Genomic DNA, 21,354 nt, shown 5'->3' on the forward strand with positions numbered 1-21,354 from the left:
TTCATTTTCCTGTTTTGTTTTTTATTGCTATCACTCTGTTTTCCATCCATCTCTAGAATTGCTACTGGGACCAGCTTTATAAAACATTAACAACTTATTAATTCACTGAAATCTAGACATGAAGGAGCCTAGAAATCTACTCTAAACCTCTTCTTTTTTCCCGTGTATAGAGGGCCATTTCTGAACATTTGCCTGTTCATTTAACTTTTATTTATTTATTTTCTTTAAAAAAATGTTTAGATAGTACATCCAAATGGCTAAAATTTCAAGCAATATAAAAACTTATGTTAAGAAGCCTCGTTTCCACCCCTCGAAGTCCACCAGTTTCCCCCACCCACCTTATAGGTTCCTATTTTCATAAGTCTTTTGTGCATCCTCCCAATGCAAACACAAGAAAATGAAACACATATTCTTAGTCCCTCCTTTCTTAGACAAAGGAGCACATTATATACGCGTTTTGCACCTTGCATTTTCTATTTATTATTTTATATAAAAATTTTCTGACATATACAAAGGTAGAGAGAAGAGTACACACTCCCGGTACACAGATTCAAAATCATCAAATTTTTATTTTAAAAGAAACCCCCGATGTCATGTTACTTCACCCTTGCACACTTTGGTGTGCACTTCACTTTTAAAAAATGGACACTACTACACAACCACAATACCACTATCACACACGACAAAGTTAACAGTGATGTCTTAGCAGCACCTGATTCTTCAGTCCACAATCACATTCCCCTGATTATCTCAAAACTGTCCTTTGTAAATTGGTTTGTTTAAACCCAGCCTGAAACGAGCTCCCGATGTTGCACTTGGTTGTGATGCCACCGTAAGTCTCGTGTAGTCCAAGACAGTCTGCCCGCCTTTTCCACTGCCACTGACTGGTTGTGCAAGCCAGCTGTCCTGTGCACAGTTCCGCATTCCTTGTGGTGCCATCTACATGACTCCTCTTGTCTCTGTATTTCCTATAAATGAAACTTAGCTCTAGAGGTTTGGCTACATTCAGGTTCCACTTTTTGGCAAGAACACACGGCTGGTGCTATCCCATCAGAAATGTCTGGTTGCTCCACATCTAAAGATGCGTCTAAGACCCATCAGCTTGCACCTTCTTGTTTAACCTAACGTTCTATTCTGAGGATCTCGCCATTTCAGCTCGCACAGAACATCCTTGTTCTTTATGACGGCTACATAGTTCCCACTGGGTGAAAATAACAAAGTTATCGTTCCATTGAAAAGGACACTTCACGTCTCAGTCTATCTGTCAAGATGATTGTAAAAGACCCATCAATCCTGTGATTCTTTAATTATGTGCAATGGAAGTTTGTGCTTTTTTGATTATTTCTATTTTTTATTGAAGTGTAGGTGATTTACAGTGTTAGTTTCAGGTGTACAGAATGATTCAGTTATACATACACATACATACACATATTTTTAGATTCTTTTCCATTTTAACTTGCTATAAGAAATTGAATATAGTTCCCAGTGCTATACAGTAGGTCTTTGTTGTTTATCTGTTTTAATATAGTAGTGTGTATCTGTTAATCCCAAAAGGACCTCTTGAATGTGTTTTTGGTAAAGAAGTCTTTAGTATTATAATATTAATTAGTTTCTAAATTGTGTTTAGAAAGTCATATCATGAATTTTCTTAAGGGGCAGTTTTTGAGTGTTGGCTATAATTATGTGGAGGGATAACTACAAAAAAAACTATTCTGTATGATACTACTGTAGAAAGTGTTTTGTTTTCTCCTTTTTTAGGCAGGAAAAATGGCAGAAAAATCTCAGACTCCTTACAGATAGCCTCCAGGAAGCAAATGGAAACACTGAAATTATGTTCAATAAGAATTACAATGAAAACAAATACATGTATATATATGCATGACTGGGACATTGTGCTGTACACCAGAAATGGACACGTTTTAACTGACTATACTTCAATTAAAAAAAAAAAGAATTACACATTAATAGACACCTAAGGGGCCACATGACAAAATTCATAAAATGGAAATCAGAGAATTTTACCTAGATCAGGAGACAGGAAAACCTGGTGATATAAATGGGATCATGTGGCAAAACTCAGTCCAATTAGAATCTACCCTCCACGATGGGGGAGCCACAGTGGGAGGGATACTGGCGAGATAACCACAATGCCACTAAAGCTGAAATCCTACATGCACTTAATTGGAATCAAAAACCCGCTCTTATTTAAATCACATCTCAGTTAGGTTCCATGTACCAGTAGTCCCCAAATTTTGCAAAGGTAGACACTGAGGTGGGATATGAAGGGTAAGAAGTTAAGCAACTTTGAGCTAGAAATTCTGAGTTCCAGGTGACAATTAGCCAAGTGACTTCCCTTTAAGAGTGCTTATAACTTTGTGTGCCTGTAGGGTACTTGAAAAACACTATTATTATTATTGTTGTTGTTGTTATTATTATTATTATTAAGTCATAGTCACTATAGAAAATTCTGAAAAATAAAACAAGAATAAAAATAAATAAATAAGATAAAGGCCAAATCCCAGTAGCGTGAAATGCCCACTAACACCATAACAGGTCTTCTTTCAGATATTTTTCCGTAAACCTCTTTATATATACAAAGTGTTAATGTCAGTACATCTCGTGGGTACCTCATCACAGCAAGAAAATCTGACTCACAGGCAATTGTGAACAGCACGAACGCGATGGAATCCAGGAGAAGGTACAGAACATTTCCTTACACTCTCCATTAAATTGCCTCAGTTCGTTGACTGAGACAGAAGTCTTTTTATTTTTATTTTACTTTTATTTTTGTGGTCTCAGTGCTCTCATTTGCATCAAGTTGCTTTCAGCATTGCCCTGCGCACCAGGTCCCAGCACTGAGAGAGCTACTTCAGACCACTGAGACCCTGGGCATCCCTGAGGGAAACTCCAGGTGTCTCAGGGTCATTGACAAGACAGATAAACTTCCTCCGTGCTACCTCAACCTCTCTCAGCATGATCTTGTGTGCTCTTACACCAACAAATACTTCTTCTCTCACCAAAGACCCTATACTTTATTTACATTGCAGATGACAGAAAATCCAACTCAAACTAGTTTCAACTATAAAGTAGATTTATTGAACCCAGGCAAGACTGGGTTCAATGGTCCCAGTGAGGACACCAGGGACCTGGTTTCTGGCTGTCCCAGCGTTGGCTCCTTCTGTAGATTCTAGTGTCCCTCTCCTGTCCCTGCAGATCACATATCCACACACCAAGAACATCTCTTGCCTGCACCCACCCACCCACACACACAAATTCACACTCCCTGAAAGGCTCAAACTGAGTCACAGACTCATTCCTGCACCATCTGTGTCCACAGGGTCAAAAAGGACTAACTGGGTTAGACTTATGTCACATCCCCAAACCTCATGTTCTGGAAGTGAGAGAAGGGTGGGTCCCCCAAAAGAAAAAGTGTGGTGCCTTTTAGGAGGAGATACAGGTGCTGGGCAGCAGAAACCAACGTTTGCTACAGACCCCCTCCCAGAAGGGGATGAGGTGGGGGGCGGGGGGAGACGGGAAAAGAAATATTGCATCATCTCTCTAAATATATCTTGTTCTTTTTCTTACCACAAATTGACATTTTACTAATACAGTGATTTTTAACTTATAAGGACACACTCTTTGCAACCCTGGGGAGATGACAAGGAGCTCTCATGCCTCTAGAAAGTTTTTATATTCAGTAACTACAGATGAACACCAGGGAGATTAAGCTTGAGATTACACTCAAACCAGTGCCACAGCCAGCTTAGGGCCTTATCCAGTGCTCTCTGCTCACAGCACAGAAAACAGGGGCCCAGCGAGGACAGGTCAGTGTTCTGAGACATCACAACATTTACGCAACAAGTTTAGTGCTGCTCCTGCCCACGTAATCCAACAGAGTGGAGGAAATGGGAAGGGTGTGATATAATTTACGGTTGATAACTCATCAAGGCTCCCAGTGATGAAACTGAAAAGGGTGAAAACCATCAAGAACATTCTGTGAACTATGTGTGAGTGAGTCATCACGGGAACTCCTATCCGTGGTCTCTTCTTGAAAATGCCAGTCCCCCAGCTCCTCCAGGGTGACGCTGATGGGGTAGCTGTGTGAGCGGTGGGTTTAAGGGACATAATCCTAAGCAATCCTGGTGAGGTTTCTCTCTTATCTTATTTCATTTTACTATCTGCCCCCCCCCACCCCACCATGTCCCTGACCCACATTCTCCTTTCTCTCTCCTCATGGGCATCCACTTTACGCAAGAAGTTTGAGTAGTTTGCCAAAGTGTTTATTCCAGCTTACATTCTCACTGGCACTGAGAAGAACTCTTATGATGCCCCACATCTTTGCCAATATCAGGACTGTCAGATTTTTTATTTTTTCCAATGTGATGAGTGGATGATGATGTCATAATACAGCTTTAAGTTTAAACTACTGCTTAAAAGAAAATGGTACAGATGTGCAGAACACTGCATAAACTGAAATTTATAGTTAAGAATACTTACAAAGCAAACAAACACTCAAGTAACCAGGACCCAAAACAAAAAAGAAAACACGGCCAATCTCCTAAAGCCCCTCTGACCCCCACTCCAAGCCCACGTGTTCCTTCCTGTTCACAAAACCTTCCCCCTCTCCTACAGGCAATCGCTATTCTAAATTTCACAATAATTGCTTCTTAGTTTTTTTTTTCTTTAGTTCTACCATCTATGTAATGCATCCTAAAATTACACGTAAAATTTTGCTTGTTAGTGAACATCATATGAATGAAACCAGATTGTCTGTAGGCTTTTGTGTTTTGTTTCTTTCACTCAGTGTGTTTGTGAGATCCATTCATGCTGTGTGTCCCTGTAGCTTGTTTTTATTATTGAATAGTTTTCCAGGGACTGGATATGTCTCAAGTTTGTTCATTCACAGGTGGACATTTCATCTTCTGCTTCAGTTTTCAAGAGCAATGCCATCATCATATGTGAATCCCGGCAGACACAAACAGGAGCTTCTCTGAAGCATCTCTCTGAGAGAGGAATGACTGAGTCAGAGGGTTTACATATTTTGAGCCTTATTAGATAATGCCTGTTTCCAAGACATCTACCAGAAGTGTGTAAGAGTTTCTCATGTTCCACATTCTCATCAACACTTGGTATTGCTACATTCTTTTTTTCAAATGGTGAAGGACGTGATGGTCTCTCACCACGGCTATACTTTGCATTTCTAATATTACTAACAAGGTTAATTAGCACCTTTTATTTTTTTAAATTATGAACCATTTAGATTTGGGGCAAGGAAGAGGCATAAAGCTTATTTGAGTCTTTGGCTCATTTTTCTGTTGGGCTTCTCAATTTTTCTTATTGATTTATATTAATAATTTACATATTCTGGATATGAGTCCTCTGCTGGTTTAATCTGTTATAAATATTTTCTCCCACTTCATGGCTTTTCACTTATTTTTGTTGTGTTTTCTTGAACATAGTTTCTTAATTCAAGTGAAGTAAAATGTAGTAGCTTTTTCTTTCGTGGGTAGTGCTTTTTGTAATTTATTTAAGAATTCTTCTCTTATCCAGAGATTATAAAAATATTCACCTACATTAGTTTTAAAGCTTTGTAGTTTTTTGTGTTTCACTATTAGGTCTTTCATCTTCCCAGAAGACTTTTTGTATGTTTTGTCCTAGCCCCATTTATTGAGATTCCGGCATTTCCCCGCTACTTTGTGATGCCATCTCTGTCATATTTCAGAAATCATAGAGGCATTGTTCTGTGTTTTTTGGCTTTCTAGCCTGTTCCAGTAGTGTATTTGCCTATCCTTCTGCCAACTGTTTTAATTACTGCAGCTGTAGGTAGATGTTGGTGTCACGCCGGACAAATCCTCCCCTTAGTCATTTTATCAAGGGTATCTTGGTTACCTGAGTCCTTTGTACTTCCTATACATTTTAGAATCTTCTCATCAAATTAAAAAAAAAAAAACTGGTAGAAGTTTCACTGGCTTGCACTGAATCTGCAGATTAATGTGGATGGAGTAAATCTGACCTCTTTATAATATTGAGTGTTCCAATCCATAAATATGTTCTAACTCTGCATGTATTTAGATTTTCTTTAATGCCTCAATAAAAATTTAACACATTCTCCATGGAAGTCTTCAACTTACTCCTTGATCTCTTTTTTCCCCTGGGTACTTCATATCAATAGATGATATTTTATATAATGTCTTATTTCTAATATTTATTTTCTGTTTGTTACTGGTATTCTGAAATACACTTTATTTTTGAATGTTGATTTTTTCCCCCTCCAACCAGTAAACTCTTATTAATAAATTATCTGTAGATTATACTTAATTTTCTATGTAGACTATCATATTTTCTGAAAAAATAGTGACAGTTTAGTTTCTTCTTCAATCCTACATTTTTTTTTCTTACCATGTGGTCAGGCAATCTGTACATATTTAATGGAAGTTTGGACAGCAGACATCCTTGCTTCATTCCAGCTCTTAAAACAAAGGTTTCAGCTTTCCACCTTCGGCATAATACATGCTGTAGGTTTTACAAAGCTACTATTTATCAGATTAAGGAAGTTCTCATCTATTCCTAAATGTTCTAAGTTTTTCTTTTTATTTTTCATGAGTGGATGCTAAATTTTATAAAATGCCTTTTGTGCATCTGTGGAGATCATCAAGTGATTTCTCTCCTTTAATCTATTATTGTGACAGACCACATTAATTTTCTATTCTATATTCCTAAAATAAACAGATTGGCCATAATCTTTTTATTTTTACATATCCTGTTTATTATAGTCTCATTAAAAGAGCTGAGGAATGCTCCTTCGTTTTCTATTCCCTGAGTCTGTATAAGATTTTTTTTTCTAACAATGTTTGGTAGAATTTATCAGCAAAGCTACAGGAACTTGAAGTTTTCTTTGTGAGAAGATATTGTCAACTGTTGTTTTTTTTTAATCATTAAAAAGCTATCAAGTTTCCTATTCTTAAACGAATGGTAGTTTTATAAGAATTAGTCCATTTTTTTACCAAATTTTCAAATTCATTGGTATAAAGTTATCCATAATATTTTTTTATTTCTTACTACCTATAAAATTTATAGTAACGTCCCTTTTTCATTTCTGTTATCGATTATTTGTGCCTTTCTCTCTCTCTCTTTTTTTTTTAAATCACTCTCCTCTGTAAGTAGCAGTGAGTCAGAGCCCCAGGCTCATGTACCACTTAGGCCTTTCAGACACCGCCTCAGCCCTTCCAGATCAGATGCATCTGCACAGATGATTAGCAAGACTGAGACCTGAGTATGCTGCTTGGGGACAAATGAGTTTCAGAAAGAATTAGTGCAGGTCTTCTCTTTCACTCTCAACATTAGGTGGTACGTATGAGATGTACCAATGAGATGGGCCTATAATTACCACAGTTAAGGAAATTGACCATCATGGGGATTAATATGTCAAACCAAGGCGACACAGCTAGTCAGTGGTGGAGCCCAAATTCTACCATGCCTTGCTCTTTTTCTTTCTGTGTCTTTTCTCTTCTCTTCTTTTAAACCTGAATTTTAATTCTGCCATTTACTAGCTGAAGTGTCCTTGGTGTGTGGCAAGTTACATTTTTGATTCTCAGTCTCCTCATCCAAAACTATACTATAGTTTTTAATATATATTTCCAATTTGAGTATGGAGAGAGATAGACAGACACAATATGGAATCAGACTATACCCAGCAACTTGCTCTTATTATACACAGAATATCTTCCCACATCAGTACTCTCGTTTTTAATGGCTCTTAACGATTGCACGGCATTCACAGCAGACCTTCATGTTTGTTGAACAACTGAATGATTGTGAAAATCAGTTAATACCCAAAAGGCATCTCCTTGTAGTTATGATACAGTGCATTCCTAGCCAGCCACACCTCCCCAGCTGACCCCCATCCTTTGACTGTCTTCTCTTACTCCAAATCTAGAGCAGGGGACAGCTTCACAGAACGTGGTCATATGTGTTAAGCAAATGTGAGACACATCTTACTGTCATCATCTACTCAGAATTAACCAACAGTGCCTGAGGTCTTCCCCAGGTCTTGTCCAGGCAGCCCTGGGAGAAAGGCTCTAATCAAAAAACTCATTTGCAACATAATACTGATTATTTTACAAAATTCACACCCCGTTCTCTCCATGAGAAGAAATTTTGTAGGCCACAGTCAGGCACAGGCAAGTTTCACTTGTGGAATAAAAAGCTCGGTATCACAAGCAGCACCTTGGAGTTTCTCCATCCTGGTCCCTCCTCTGCCACCAGACTGCAGCTTCTAAACTTGAGATAAGAATGCCACCTACTGTTAGACTCCTCACATTACAGTCTGAAACCAGACCCTAAATCTTTGATTCTAAATGCCAAAGATTTAGCAGGAAAGGAACTAGCTGATCTTTCAAAGCTTATCAAGTACCAGACATTGTGCTGAGTGCTTTTTAGCCATAATCTCACTTACGCCCTAGAACAATCCTATAACTTTCCTGCTGGCCAAATCCACTCAGCTGCCTGCTTTTGTACAGATCACAAGCTAAGAATTATTTTAACATGTTTAAATGGTCTGGAAAAAAAATCAAAAGAATAGTATTTCATAACACATGAGAAATATTGAAATTCAAGTCTTCAGTGTCTATATCTGAAGTTGGACCGTAGCCATGCTCATCTGTCTACACACTGTCAATGGCTGCTTTTGTACTGGAGCAGACAGGGATTTATGACAGAGACCTTCAATGCCTAAAATATTTATTAACTGACTCTTTACAGGAAAAGTTTGACAACTCCCAACCTAGATTCTAATCTGCACGTACCACCTAAGTGAACCACAAAATAGATCCTCAGTTTCACAAAATGAGGGGTTTTCAGGAAGATCAGTGCTATGAGCACAGTTATCTCCTTAAGATACCAGCAGAAGTCTGACATTAATGCTTTATCATGTTCAAAGGAATCTCATAATTTCCATCTACAAATCTGCTTCTCTCTCAGGTCAGCATCATGTAGTGTGTAAGAGTATGGATTTTAGGGTCAAAATATCAGAGTCCACTCTTGACTCCACAACTTATTATCTATGATCTATTAACTATACGATGCAGTAGAGAGGTGATGAAGTATACAGGCTGAGTGCTTAAAACTGGAAAGTTTCAGTCCTGGCTTTGCCACTCACTAGCTTGGGGCCCTAGGGTAAATGACACCTCTCTGAGCCTCTGTTTCATCTGTAATATAGGTGTAAAAAATCATACTGATTTCTAGAGAACAAACTTACGGTTACCAGGGGGTAAAGGGTGTGGGGAGAGATAAACTGAGAATATGAAAATTGCACCTCTTGGGGAGTGATGGAAATGTAAGCTATCTTGATTGTGGCTGTGGTTTCATTGGTGTATACATCTATCAAAATTCATCAAATTGTACATCTGAAATATGCGTAGTTTACTGTACAGGAACCATCCCACAATAAAGGCGTTTTTAAAAAATTAATGTTCCTCAAAAGGAAAATGATTGAGCAAATTGTAGTAAATCCATAGAATAAAAAAAACCTTATAATTGTAAATTGCATTCATAAAGAAGAGAATTATACTGATTTCATTGGGTTGTTTTGAGGATAAAATGACTTTTTGTATGTGAGGCGATTATAACAGTGCCAGCTCAGTGCTATATGTATGCATGTGTGCTATTCTTCTGTTGTGGCTTAGGGCAGGTTGCCCCAAAATATGTTGCAATGGTGGGACCGAAAAATACAAGCCATATCAGTAAACAAAGAATGCTGAAGCCATCGAGTCATCAGCCGCTGCAGACACCCACAAGGGTCACTCTGAGAAAACTCAGAATGTGAAAGGACAGGACACTGGCCCTAGATAGCCAGGTGCTTGTCAAACGAATGATTTCAATGAGCCCAGACGTTTGCTCTTTCCCATACATAGTAAAGCACTAAATTCTTTAACTTGAGATGTCTGGTTTTCTTTAACAGTAATCTTTTAATGTTCCGACTACCTGGTCTCTGTTGTAAAACTCCTATATATCCTGGCTCCTCCCTTACCTCTTCAGAACAGTCCCTCAGAGTGATCTGAGAGGCTGTCATCCTGGGCTGAGTCCTCAGAAATGTCCATTTGAATAAAACATAACTCTCAGCTTTTAGGTTGTGCATTTTATTTCAGTTGACAGTGACATATTGCTTATTTTGAACTAAGAAATGGCCAATGCAAGAGGGACACTCTGACTTTCCTTTCTGTCTCCTCCAAAGCAGAAAATAAATCTCACCTGAGAAAGGGGCACTCTCTGTTATCTGGAGGTAAGAGCACCCTTATCACTAGAGGTTAAGAATTTGGGCCAAAAAGCCTTATATAAACAAACCTTTTACTTCTTTTATTCATTACCCCAAGCCCAAATTGTTTAGATTCTTCACTGATTGTGAAACAGAGCAGATCCCTGTGGGGCCCTCCCGGGTACAAACCCTTTCAATGTCCCCCATTTCTCATTTAAAGGAAGTAGGCATCATTCAACCTCCTTGACCTTCCCTGTGTTCCAAAGGGCAGACCCAGCAGTTGCTAATCAGGGAAGGAGGGGAGTGCAGAGACAAGGGAGGAAGAGTCAGGAAACAATAGAGCAGCTTTGGGGCAGGGTCCTGGTTCCTTCTCAAGGAATAGACAGAACAATATCTTTGAATTCTGCAGGAACTAAGGCCTCCACCCCAGGGGAGGATGGTAACTTCAGGCTGTTCCTGGAGCATCGCCCTGTTACCTCCCCACCAACAATCAGAAGGAAGTCACATACCCTGCAGCCCTCACCCTAAATTTTGCCTTTAAAAACTTCCCCCCAAAAAACCATCAGGGAGTTCAGGTTTTTCGAGCACGAGCCACCCATTCTCCTTGCTCAGCCCTGCAATGAACCTTTTTCTGCTCCAGCCTCCGACATTTTGATTTGTTTGGCCTCCCTGTACATCAGGCACACGAACTTCTGTTGGGTAACAATCGAGCACCCAAAACCTAAGTTTCTTTGTCCTGTCAATTCCTTACAAATGTATTGTTCATCTAAAGAGTATAAATGCTGTCTGCTTTGACTACTTCTTAGGTCCCATTTCTCCGAGACCTCCTCGTACACGAATTAAAATGTCTTTTCTCCTGTTAATTGTCTTGTGCCAACTTTATTAGTCTGGTCACAAGAACTCAAGGAGTGGAGGGGGAAATGCTCCCCTCCCTGACATTTCTCATTAGATTGAGGATGTAACAAACCCCTGCCTTGGCCTTCTCAGTCCTGTAACCTGCTCTCCACCTGCTTCTCTACCTCCAACCTCCTCCCTCACGGGGCGGCCATAATAGCCTTTTCCCCCCGAATCATGCCAACTTTCAATTTTCTCATGAGACACTTGAACTTGCTGTTTCCCATGATCTAAGGACCCAGCACAGGACTTTTCCTTGAAATACAGCAAAGCACAGTTGAAATGGCCTTCCAAAGCCCTTAACAGGTGTAAACATAGAAACAACTTGAAAAGATAATATGGATGAGGCATTCTGAGCAGGAAACAGTAATATAATTGGAAGCAAGATTCTTCTGAGTGTTACAATGGCTGAATGGTTAAAACAGAAACTTGTATCTTCAAAAAGTAACTCATTTGTTTTCTTGTGTACCTTTCTTCCATTTTCCTCCCCACTCCTCATACCCTCAGCAACTAAGGAATAGAAGGGACAATATTCACAAATGAGTATAATGAATAGATGACTGAATAGACTTAAAAGGAGGGGTGGACAATATCCTCCCATATGTGGACATATTGGGGTCTGTCAGATTCTTACCAGATTCAGGCCCCAGCCGAATGGCCCAGTTGGAATCAGGTATGCCACCCCCAATCCCTTCCTCTGGGCTGGTTAATTAGCCTTCCACTTTTTTTGCCCCCCTTTTCTGAGAGACAACTCCCAGACAGTAAGTACAGAAAGAGTTAACACTTGGGAACTGTCAGCAGCCATGTTCTCCACCCATGAAAAAAACTGGTTTGCAGAGAACAAAGCTAACAGAAAAGCCAGAAAGGAGAGACAGGGAGAGGGTTCTAGATGGAGTTTGAGTCTCAGCTGCCCTGGAGACCCTCCCAGTCCTCTTCATGGTCTGGACTTTCAACTTGTCCTTCAACCATACAACACAGTATCCTTTCAAAGTTTATCTTTTTGCTTAAACTAGTTCAAGTAGAGTGCTGACTAATACAATACTCCTTTAGCCCCCTGCACAGTACTTAAGCCATCCACCAATTTTTGAAAGCCAACCCCAGGTCCCCACTCCAGCACAGTGACACCAGAATCCCTGTGGCCTGGGGCCCAGGCTCTGCAAGAGTTCCCCTGTTACACTTTCAGGTATTGCACTTGGAGGAATCACCGACCAGGAATAGCCACTGTGATCAGGTGTTTGGAGATGTATCTCAATCCCCACAGGCTGTCTTTATATAAACTTTTAAATCTGTCAGCAATAACAATTATCAGATCACCAGTGCTCCTTCCTTCCATTATAGAATTCTCACCAGAAGGCCTTAGGAGTTTATGTCAGGTCTCACCCACAGACCTGTAAGGGCAGACCCTCCCAAGGTCAGAATTTAAATTCCACACGAAATTTTATAGCCCTTAACCCTCCTCTCCAGCAAACATTCACATACAAACGATGCCATGACTCTTTTAACAATGTGATAATGTGATTCAATTAGTTCTTCCCTCTGCAAGGATTCGCAAAGCAGCCCCAAACTGGTTTTGTACCTCTTGGCCCAACACCCTCCTCAAGGCTGTAAAAGGGCTGTGGTGAAAGAACATTCCTTTGGACAGCTGCTCAAGTGTTAAGTGACGTCTTCCTTGCTCTGCCACAGGGAGATGAGGGGGTTCTCCTCCTACTTCACCTTAAGCTTCAGAGCCTGGGCTGTCTCCTGGAATCTCTGGAGCCCAAAGATCTATACCAAACACATAGCAGAAGAAACAATGAGACTTGCCAACTAGCTGCCTAATAGAGAGGTTTTCTACTTGGGAACAGCCCAGACTCCCAACATTTTTAAAGAAAAGGAAGCATGAATATTTCACATATAGAACTGGCCTGTGGCCACTTCAAACTTTGCCAGCTTATCTGGGAAAAGGTTTTACCTTTATCAGTGATTCTTAATCTTCAGCTTGCATGGAAATCACCTAAGGGCTCTTTAAACCACAGCTTGTTGGGCTCCAACCCCAGAGTTTGATTTAGCAGGTCTGGGGTGGGCCTGAGAATCTGAATTTTAATCAAGTCTCCAAGTGAAGCTAGCACTGCTGGTCCAGGATGACACCAAGAACCACTGGTTCTCATTAAAGGAAAGGCCGGCAGACAACCTGATATGAGGCAGACTCCCCATCAAGACTTTGGTGGAGGAGAGGGTGGAGGACAGAAAAGAGGAAAATGCAGAAATGAAACTTCCATGTTGAAAACAAGTTGACTTCTTGCTCATCTGAAGTCAAAAGAGCAGGGTCAGGGGTAAGGGCTGTGGGGGGGGGGGGTAGAGTTAATGAAAGGAGGGCCTAGTCTTCAGTCATTCAAGGACCAGAACTGACTGAACTTTTGCCATCTTCAAGTGGCTTCTGAAGTTTTCCCGGGTGTGACCATCAAATCAGCAGATGAGAAGAGAATGGAGGGCGACATAAGACATTTTTACGGGGCAGACCAGGATTTTTACACCATATTCCACTGCTGAGAACTCAGTCACATGGCCTCACAGAGAGGCAAGGGGGATGGGGAAATGCAGTCCCTGGCAGGGCAGCCGATCTCAGGGGAGCAGGAATCTCCAGCGGACATCCTGCAGTCTGCCACAAAGCCCCTTCCCACCGCAGGCTTCTGGCCTTAAGCAAGTCTGAGTTTAGGAAATGTACAGGTAATTACATAGACCTTTGAGTTAACATCATTGTCTGTAACTAAGAGTGGTCAAAGGACTTCTTAGGAACTGGAAAAAAGTCACAGGACACACCAAGGGACAAGAGGCTGAGACAGAGCGTTAACAGGAACAGTCAACAGGAAAAATAAAATTGCTGTTTTTTAAGTCTATATGGTTTAACATGTTTACTTTTAACACGTTACAGTATTTTTTTCGATTCAGCAGATTTTTAAGTGAAATAAATCTAAAGATCATAATTTCACATGTACACAGTTTGATATCCTTTATTATCTACCATTCTTAAAGCAAACGACAATTCTACTTTTCGAGGATGAAAGCTTGCTGTTACTGAGGATATCTTCAAAGTTTACGGCAACTCCAAACACAGGAATGTTCCACACAAGGGTAGTGAACACTCTTGCTTTTTAGGTGACGACTCTTAATGCTGGCATACTCATTTGCCTAAACCTGCCAAAAGCTGAAATTATTGCCTGTGACGTCTCATAACTGATAATGCTGGAGAGTCAAGCTGTTTGTATGACTTCTAGTTATATTTCTCTTAGGAATCTCTTAAGAGTGAATTAACTAATATATATGCTATTTACTAAAGGAAAAAAAAGCGAGAAGAAAAAGAAACATCCTTCATGGTCTTTCATTCATTTCATCAATTAGGACACACAAGGCAGCATCTTTCTCTATAATCTGGTCTCTCCTAGATCCTGAATTTTCTCTTTGTTGTTCATTCTGTCCAGTACAATTGTTGCTATCATCAGCATCCATTGGTTCAGATTTTACTCTCATCCCTGCTTCCGAATGGGGCAAGTCATCAGGCAAAGAAGCCAAGCAATTCTGAATCATCTCGATGACTCGTTCCAGATGCTTCTGAAACCTTTCGGCTGTTTCAAGGCGTTGACGTTTCTGTACCTCCATCATGACTCTCAAGGTCTCTCTTGCTTGGTGGGGTCGATATTCATTTATGAGATGATGCACGTGTACAAAAAGCAGCTTAAGATCTTCTAGCTTCTCTTCTCGTTTTATACTCCCAGGGCTCCTTATCAAGATATCTAAGAGATCTAAGAAATTAATAAGGATAGACATATTGAGTTTTCTCAGTTCTTTCTTGTGATCAAACTGCATAGGATGAAGTCGTTCGATACCCTGACTTTCTAAAGGACGGATGATAAGATCGTCGCATTGGAACTGGTTGCCAAACATCATGTAACTGTCCTTTATTGGAGGTGGAGGCTTGGGAGCTAGGCCTTCCTGAATATTTTCATCTGTATACTCCTTGATGTACTGCATCGGAGGTGGCGGAAGGGCACTGACTTGCTGTGGCTCACCCATTGTGGAAGATCAAGAATCTAAAGAAATAGACCAAAGATTTAGAGCAGAGCTACAAAACAAACCTGTCGCCTTGGTGACTACGGTTGATTGAATCCTCAGATGCAGAACTGCAAATATGAAGGAACTGCAGGCACGAAGGGCCAATTATAAGTTACACTGAGATTTCCAACTGCACCGAGGGCAGGCGCCCCTCACTTCCCAGCTGTTCAGGGGTCAACTGTATTTTCACCTAGAAAGGAAATCTTCTGGATTCCATACCCCTCACTAATTATGCTCCATTTCTCTACTCCTCTCTGCAGTCAAACTACACATGCTGTCACCCCATCTCATGTTACAATCACTTCTGTTTTATATTATAGATTGATCTCCTTATAACGCTAAGAAACACTTTGACAAAATTAACATTGCTATATTCCAGACACCTCTCACCATTTAAGCTTCTCTGATAAAATGATCCAATTCTATACCCTTTTTTCCTGTAATATATGCTACAATTTTTATAGGCACATTAACTTTTCCACATCTACTACAGAAATTTCAAACCCAAGTGTAATCTTCAACAGCCACAACCACCTCTATTTAATCCATTTTCAACTTAGGTACATCACAAATGAGAAGAATCCAAGTGCTCATTTAGACTGATCTTACTAGACTTTCAAGATATAACACATTGAATCTCAGAGATGACAAGTAACATACTAGAGGCAGTTTTATACTTGCAATTTGTGAGGTACAAAGGACAGCTGTGGGACAGCTCTGAGTTTCCACCAAGCCACAGCAGTGGACCAGGATGCTGCCGTGAGTCACTGAGGTAGTGGCCACGGGCACACCCTGAGTTACTGTAACTGCACCAGCCCACAACACAGTGCTCTACTAGCCTTCTGCATATCCACTTTTGTCACTATCCAGCCTGGCTTCAACCTCCCACCTCCACAAAAACTGCTCATCAAGGTCATCCACAATCACCACAGCACTAAATCCAACCGACATTTTTCTAAGATGATCTTTATCTCTCACCAGCATTTTCTTCCTTTTCAGCACACTCCTACTCCCTCAGCCTCTGTGATCCTACATTTGTTTTCCTCCTACCTCACTGGCCACTCCGTCTCCTTCAGTGCACCCCCTTCTCTACCCAAATTTTAATGGTGGCATCGCTCAGAGGACTGCCCTAATTTAGGGAATCACAAACTCAAATGCCAATGGGAAAATGCAGGCAACACGAAGAGTGACGCACCGTGGGGCAGGGATCAGGGTGAACTGAGCCCACACACGCACGCCAGGTCTCAGCCCACAGCCTCTAGCATTCATGAGGGAATGAAGAGTCACTGTTCCTCAGTTTCCTGATTTTTCAAGATAGGGCAAAAATTTAGATTTTTATGTGAAATCTCTCAATTTTAAAAAATACTGGTAATCAATTCCACTAAATGTCAAGGTCAAAAAGAACTTATCTGCAACAATCTTTGCGGTCTGCTGGCCACTAGTTTTAGACCTCTGTTTTATGTTCTCCCTTGGGTGATCTCAGTCAATTCCATAGCTCTGAATACCATTTCTGTCAGTGGTTCTCAACCAGGGGCAATTCTGCCCACCAGAAGACATATGGCAAGGTCTGGAGATGTTTTTTAGTTGTCACAGTCTGGGAGTGGGTGGCTCTACTGGCTTCTAATGAGTTGAGGCTGGGAATGCTGTAAACATACAAGGCACAGGACTGCTCCTCCACCACAAAAAGTTAACCAGCCTCAAATGTCAATATATTGTGCAAAGTGGAGAAACCTGGTCTATGTTTATGACTCCTGACTTTTTTTTTTAATTGAAGTATAGCTGATTTACAATATTGTGTTAGTTTCCAGTGTATAGCAAAGTGATTCAGTTTTTTTTTCAGACAGTATTCCATTATAGGTTACTACAAGATATTGAATATAATTCCCTGTGCTATACAGTAAATTCTTGTTGCTTATCTATTTTATGTGTAGTAGTTTGTATGTGTTAATCCCATATTCCCATTTTGCCCCTCCCTCCCTCTCCCCTTTGGTAATTGTAAATTTGTTTTCTATGTGCCTGTTTGTTTTTTATATAGATTCAATTGTATTATTCTTGGATCCACATTTAAGTGAGACCGTACAGTATTTGTCCTTCTCTTGACTTGACTTTACATCCCAGGCCAGACTGCTTCTGGGCTCCTTCTGGATGTCTCATAGGGCATTTAAACTTAAAAAAAAAAAAAAAAAGGAGTTCTTTTATTCCATCTACTATATATACACACTCTAAACCAGTTCCTCTCAGTTTGAATCTCCCCTGTCTCAATAAAATGTCCCCATTATCCACCTAGCGTTTCAAGCCAGAAACCTAAAGGTTATCTTAATCCTCCATTTTTATTGACCTCTTCTCCACACTATCACTGCCAAATTTATCAAGTCCTGTTGATTCCAAACCTTTACAATCTCAAATTCACCAGTTCTAACCAAGACACCATTCCCTCTTACCTGGAATACGATGGTCTCCCCAGGGATCTGTTTGTTTTCACTACTTTCTTCTCCCTCATAACCTAGCAATATTGTCTTCTAGTATTCTTACACAATTCTTTACACCAACCTTTCCTGCCTTTGGGTCTTCCCATATGCTTTTCTTCCTGCTTCAAGCACCAGCTTAAAATCTCACCTCTGAAGATACAACTTCTCTGATTATTCATCAAAAGCAGATGCTGCCTCCCCTCCTTTATGCTTTGTACCAGTATCTGATTTGTCCCCTCAACCAGACTGTAAGCTCCAAGAGGGGAAAGACTGTGACTACCATAGTTCTCACCATGTCCACAACTGTCCATGTAAGTTTCAAACATTTGTTGATGGCTCCATTCACTTTAAGAGGGCTCTAAATCAATGGGAATTTGGAAGCAGGTACAAACATCCTTAATGTGTATTCACTCCTTCAAATATTTACCGTTTTTCTAATATGTAACAATGAGTATCCAGGCATGATGACTATGATGATAGATACCATGTGAGTGCATATTACATGACAGACACGGTTCTACTTTTCTCATGGTTGTGAGAAATCTGAGAAAATAAAGGTTCTCTTTCCATTTTAGAGACCACTGTGGCTGAGAAAGCCTGAGCCACTTGCATGAAGTCACAGAGGAAAGAAAGAAGCCAGAGTCTAAAGATCTCAAATACTACACTATCTTTTAAGGATAAACAAGAAATACTGCATCCATCCTCATGTGGCACACAATCAAGGAAAACAGACAAGAAATAACTAACTACACATTTTAAGGGTACTACAAAAGACCAACAGATCTGATTGCCAAAAATAAATCTAGAAATTCCATACAGAAAAATATATCAGAAGCAAAGTTAAAAGACAACTCAATTTTCCTGGAAGAATGTTTGCAAGCTAACAAAGGGCAAATACTAGAAATTTTATTTTGATTTTTAAAAAACATATTTTCTGACTCCATCCCCATTAGAAAAGTACTATGACTTAAGAAATTTCCTGTCTTGTTCACAACTCTACCTCCAGCATTTCAAACAATGTCTAGAAGGTGCCAGAATCTCAATAAAGTTCCATTCAACGAGGATTTTTGTTTGTTTGTTTTTTAATGGTGGTAATGGGGACTGAACCCAGGACCTCATGCAGGCTAAGCATGAGCTCTCCCACTGAGTTATTATTACCCTCCCCCAGAATGAGTTTCTTAAAAAGCCTTGCATTTTAAAAAATTAACAGAAAAATAGGCAAAAGATGACGATGAAAATGCAAATGCTGGATAAAGGCAGGGAAACATTCAAATTATACACTGTTAAAAGTAAATTTTAAAAAGGACTTTTCATCTACCAGACTATCAAGATTTCAAACATTCCATCACTCAACAAATATTAGAAAATCTTCAGTGTGGCAGTCCCTAAATCAGAATGGTCACCCCAATTTTAGAAGCAGGCTCTTAGCTATTCGGACCCTGCAGGAAGCCTTCTAGGGTGGACAGCATCCACTCACCTCGGCTCTCAAAGAAGCCACCATCACAACCACCACATAACACTCTCAGGCGGTAGCCTGGTAACACCAAGACAATACTAGGAATTCTCATACACAACTTTTAGGAAAAGAAATAAATATATTTATTTGGAATTTAATGTGACAGATTCAAAAATTTAAATGCTGATATTCTTTGACCCCAAAATTCTATTTCTAGAAATTTATCCTATAAAAATATTGGTACAAGCACACAACAATGTGTGTAAGGATGTTTAATGCAGCACTGTTTGAAAAGAATAGGAAAAGCTGGAAATAATCCATAACTTCATCAATTCGAGGGCTGGTTAAAATACATCCATATAATACAGCCATTAGGAAAAAAGGTGTTAAAGTGCACAGGATGGAGCGTTATAAACTCTGTGCACCATTTCATTTATTTACAATACATTTACCACAGTTGCAAAGAATTTTAATCAACTTTTTTAAACTTTCAAACATAAATTCAAACTTACAGAAAAGTTGTATGAATGGTACAAAGAATATTCCATGTTCTCTACCCAGATTCTCCAAATGTTAACATTTTCCCTCATTTGCCTTATTGGTCTCTCATCTTTTTATCCCCAAGTGCTTTAATGGGTATCCCTCAAACAAGAACGTTCTCTTATAACCACACAATTACCAAAAATCATAGAATCAGCATGATCTGGTACTTCTAAATAAATTTTAACCCAGGTTTCACCCTACTCAAGCCTTTTAAGATTAAAGTCCTGTTTTGTGTTTCTCAGCACCATGTGTATTCCTCTACTTAAGCTGTCATTTCCCGAAGGCCAACTAAGTGACTGGTACCACTTGTTTATAACCCCTCTTAGTTAATCTTCATAACAATCCTATGAGTTATGCACTATTATCAGTTTCATTTAAGAGTAGAGGATTCCCAAGTCTCACCGGGGGGAAGTGTTTGCAACCAGATCGACAGGGTAGTAAATGGCACAGCAGGAATTCTGACCCTTGGTCCTCGTAACTGCGCAGTACAAGCTTTCCGAAATCAATGAACTATGAAGCGTCTATCAGTACAAAAGGGAAAGGACATATTGCAGAAATCATGTTTATTTCTCTATCACTTCTCTAGACTGAATTTGTCAAAGACGAAGGAGGTTTTCAGTAAAACCAGCGCCAAGCATCTTTGCTGCTTACTAGACTCAAGATCGATCTTCTACTGTTTGTTCCGTTCTGCAGGATTTAATTTAAAAAAGAAAAGAAAAGAAAAAGAAACAAAGAAAGGAATTCCAGAGTCCCATCCCGAGACGTCTGACTCATCTTGTCTACTGTGAATGGGGCGTGGCATCTACCTCCTTCCCCGCCTCCCGTTAATTCACCTGACTTCAGGGCTGCTCCCCGAGGAGAAAGAGCGGGGCTGCACATCCCACATGCCAAAGTCCGGAGAGGCCGAATGACTCGCCGAGGCCACACCGCTTAGCAACCCGACGGCGCGGGGCTGGAACAGAGGTCTCCCGACCTCCTGCGGGGCTCGGCTGCCCCACTCGGAGGAAGCCCCGCGCCGCCGCGCGAAGGGCACCTTCCGCCGGGCGGCCCACCTGGGGGCTCCGCGAGCGGCGAGGAGGCCGCGCTCTCTGAGGGACGCCGGGGAGGAAGGCGGGCGAGAGCACTCGACGCCAGGCCTCCCCTTATTCCCATCCCGCCCCGAGAAAGCCGCGGGGTCCGGAAGGAGAATTGCGAGCGGAACGGAGCCCTAAGCCGTCGCCGCCCACTCACCTCAGCTCAGGGGTTTTACACCGGTAGCCGCCTTCGCTGCCGCAGCCGAAATCTAACTTCCGGCCTCCACCTCCAGGAAGAAACCACTGATACTGTCCCTTGATTGGCTGAAAGAGCTGTCCTTTACCCGAGGCTCAAGTCCCGCCTCAGATTGATGGCTAGGTATTGCGCCTGCGCATATCCGCCTCTTTCTCCCCGCAGTTCGACGGTGGCCGTCGGGTTTGGAGTGGCGGAGGGTCTCTTTGTACTTTCCGTCAATAAAAGTAGCAGCTGGTAGCTGCATTCCTTTTTTTTAAAATTAAAAAAATTTTTTAACGGTTAAAATTAAGGCATCCACATGCCTTACATAAACGTTAGAAAATACAGAGAAGCAGATGTTTAAAAAAAATGATATCAACTGTTAGCCACTGTAAAAATAACAT

The 21,354-nt window shown here is 40.7% G+C and overlaps 1 protein-coding gene across 2 annotated transcripts; it reads right to left on the reverse strand.

Annotated features, from left to right (window-relative positions):
* Positions 1 to 14,120: 14,120 nt before the first annotated feature.
* On the reverse strand, positions 14,121 to 21,048 carry MED7 (mediator complex subunit 7). Of its 2 annotated transcripts, none has more exons than XM_010970041.3 (2): positions 20,933 to 21,048; positions 14,121 to 15,213 (listed from the first exon to the last, which is right to left on the reverse strand). In XM_010970041.3, exon 2 carries the CDS (start codon positions 15,194 to 15,196, stop codon positions 14,495 to 14,497), a length of 702 nt encoding a protein of 233 aa, XP_010968343.1. In that variant the 5' UTR covers positions 15,197 to 15,213; positions 20,933 to 21,048; the 3' UTR covers positions 14,121 to 14,494. The 2 variants fall into 2 exon arrangements, with proteins under 2 accessions (XP_010968343.1, XP_010968344.1); XM_010970042.3 differs by lacking the exon at positions 20,933 to 21,048 and adding an exon at positions 20,536 to 20,926.
* Between the last annotated feature and the right edge of the window lie 306 nt (positions 21,049 to 21,354).

This window comes from Camelus bactrianus, chromosome 3 (assembly GCF_048773025.1).
Source record: "Camelus bactrianus isolate YW-2024 breed Bactrian camel chromosome 3, ASM4877302v1, whole genome shotgun sequence".
In the NCBI taxonomy this organism is placed as follows: domain Eukaryota; kingdom Metazoa; phylum Chordata; class Mammalia; order Artiodactyla; family Camelidae; genus Camelus; species Camelus bactrianus.

Bases quoted from the DNA above. Each gene is read 5' to 3' on its own strand.
- MED7 (XM_010970041.3), bottom strand. From the start codon at position 15,196: ATGGGTGAGCCACAGCAAGTCAGTGCCCTTCCGCCACCTCCGATGCAG.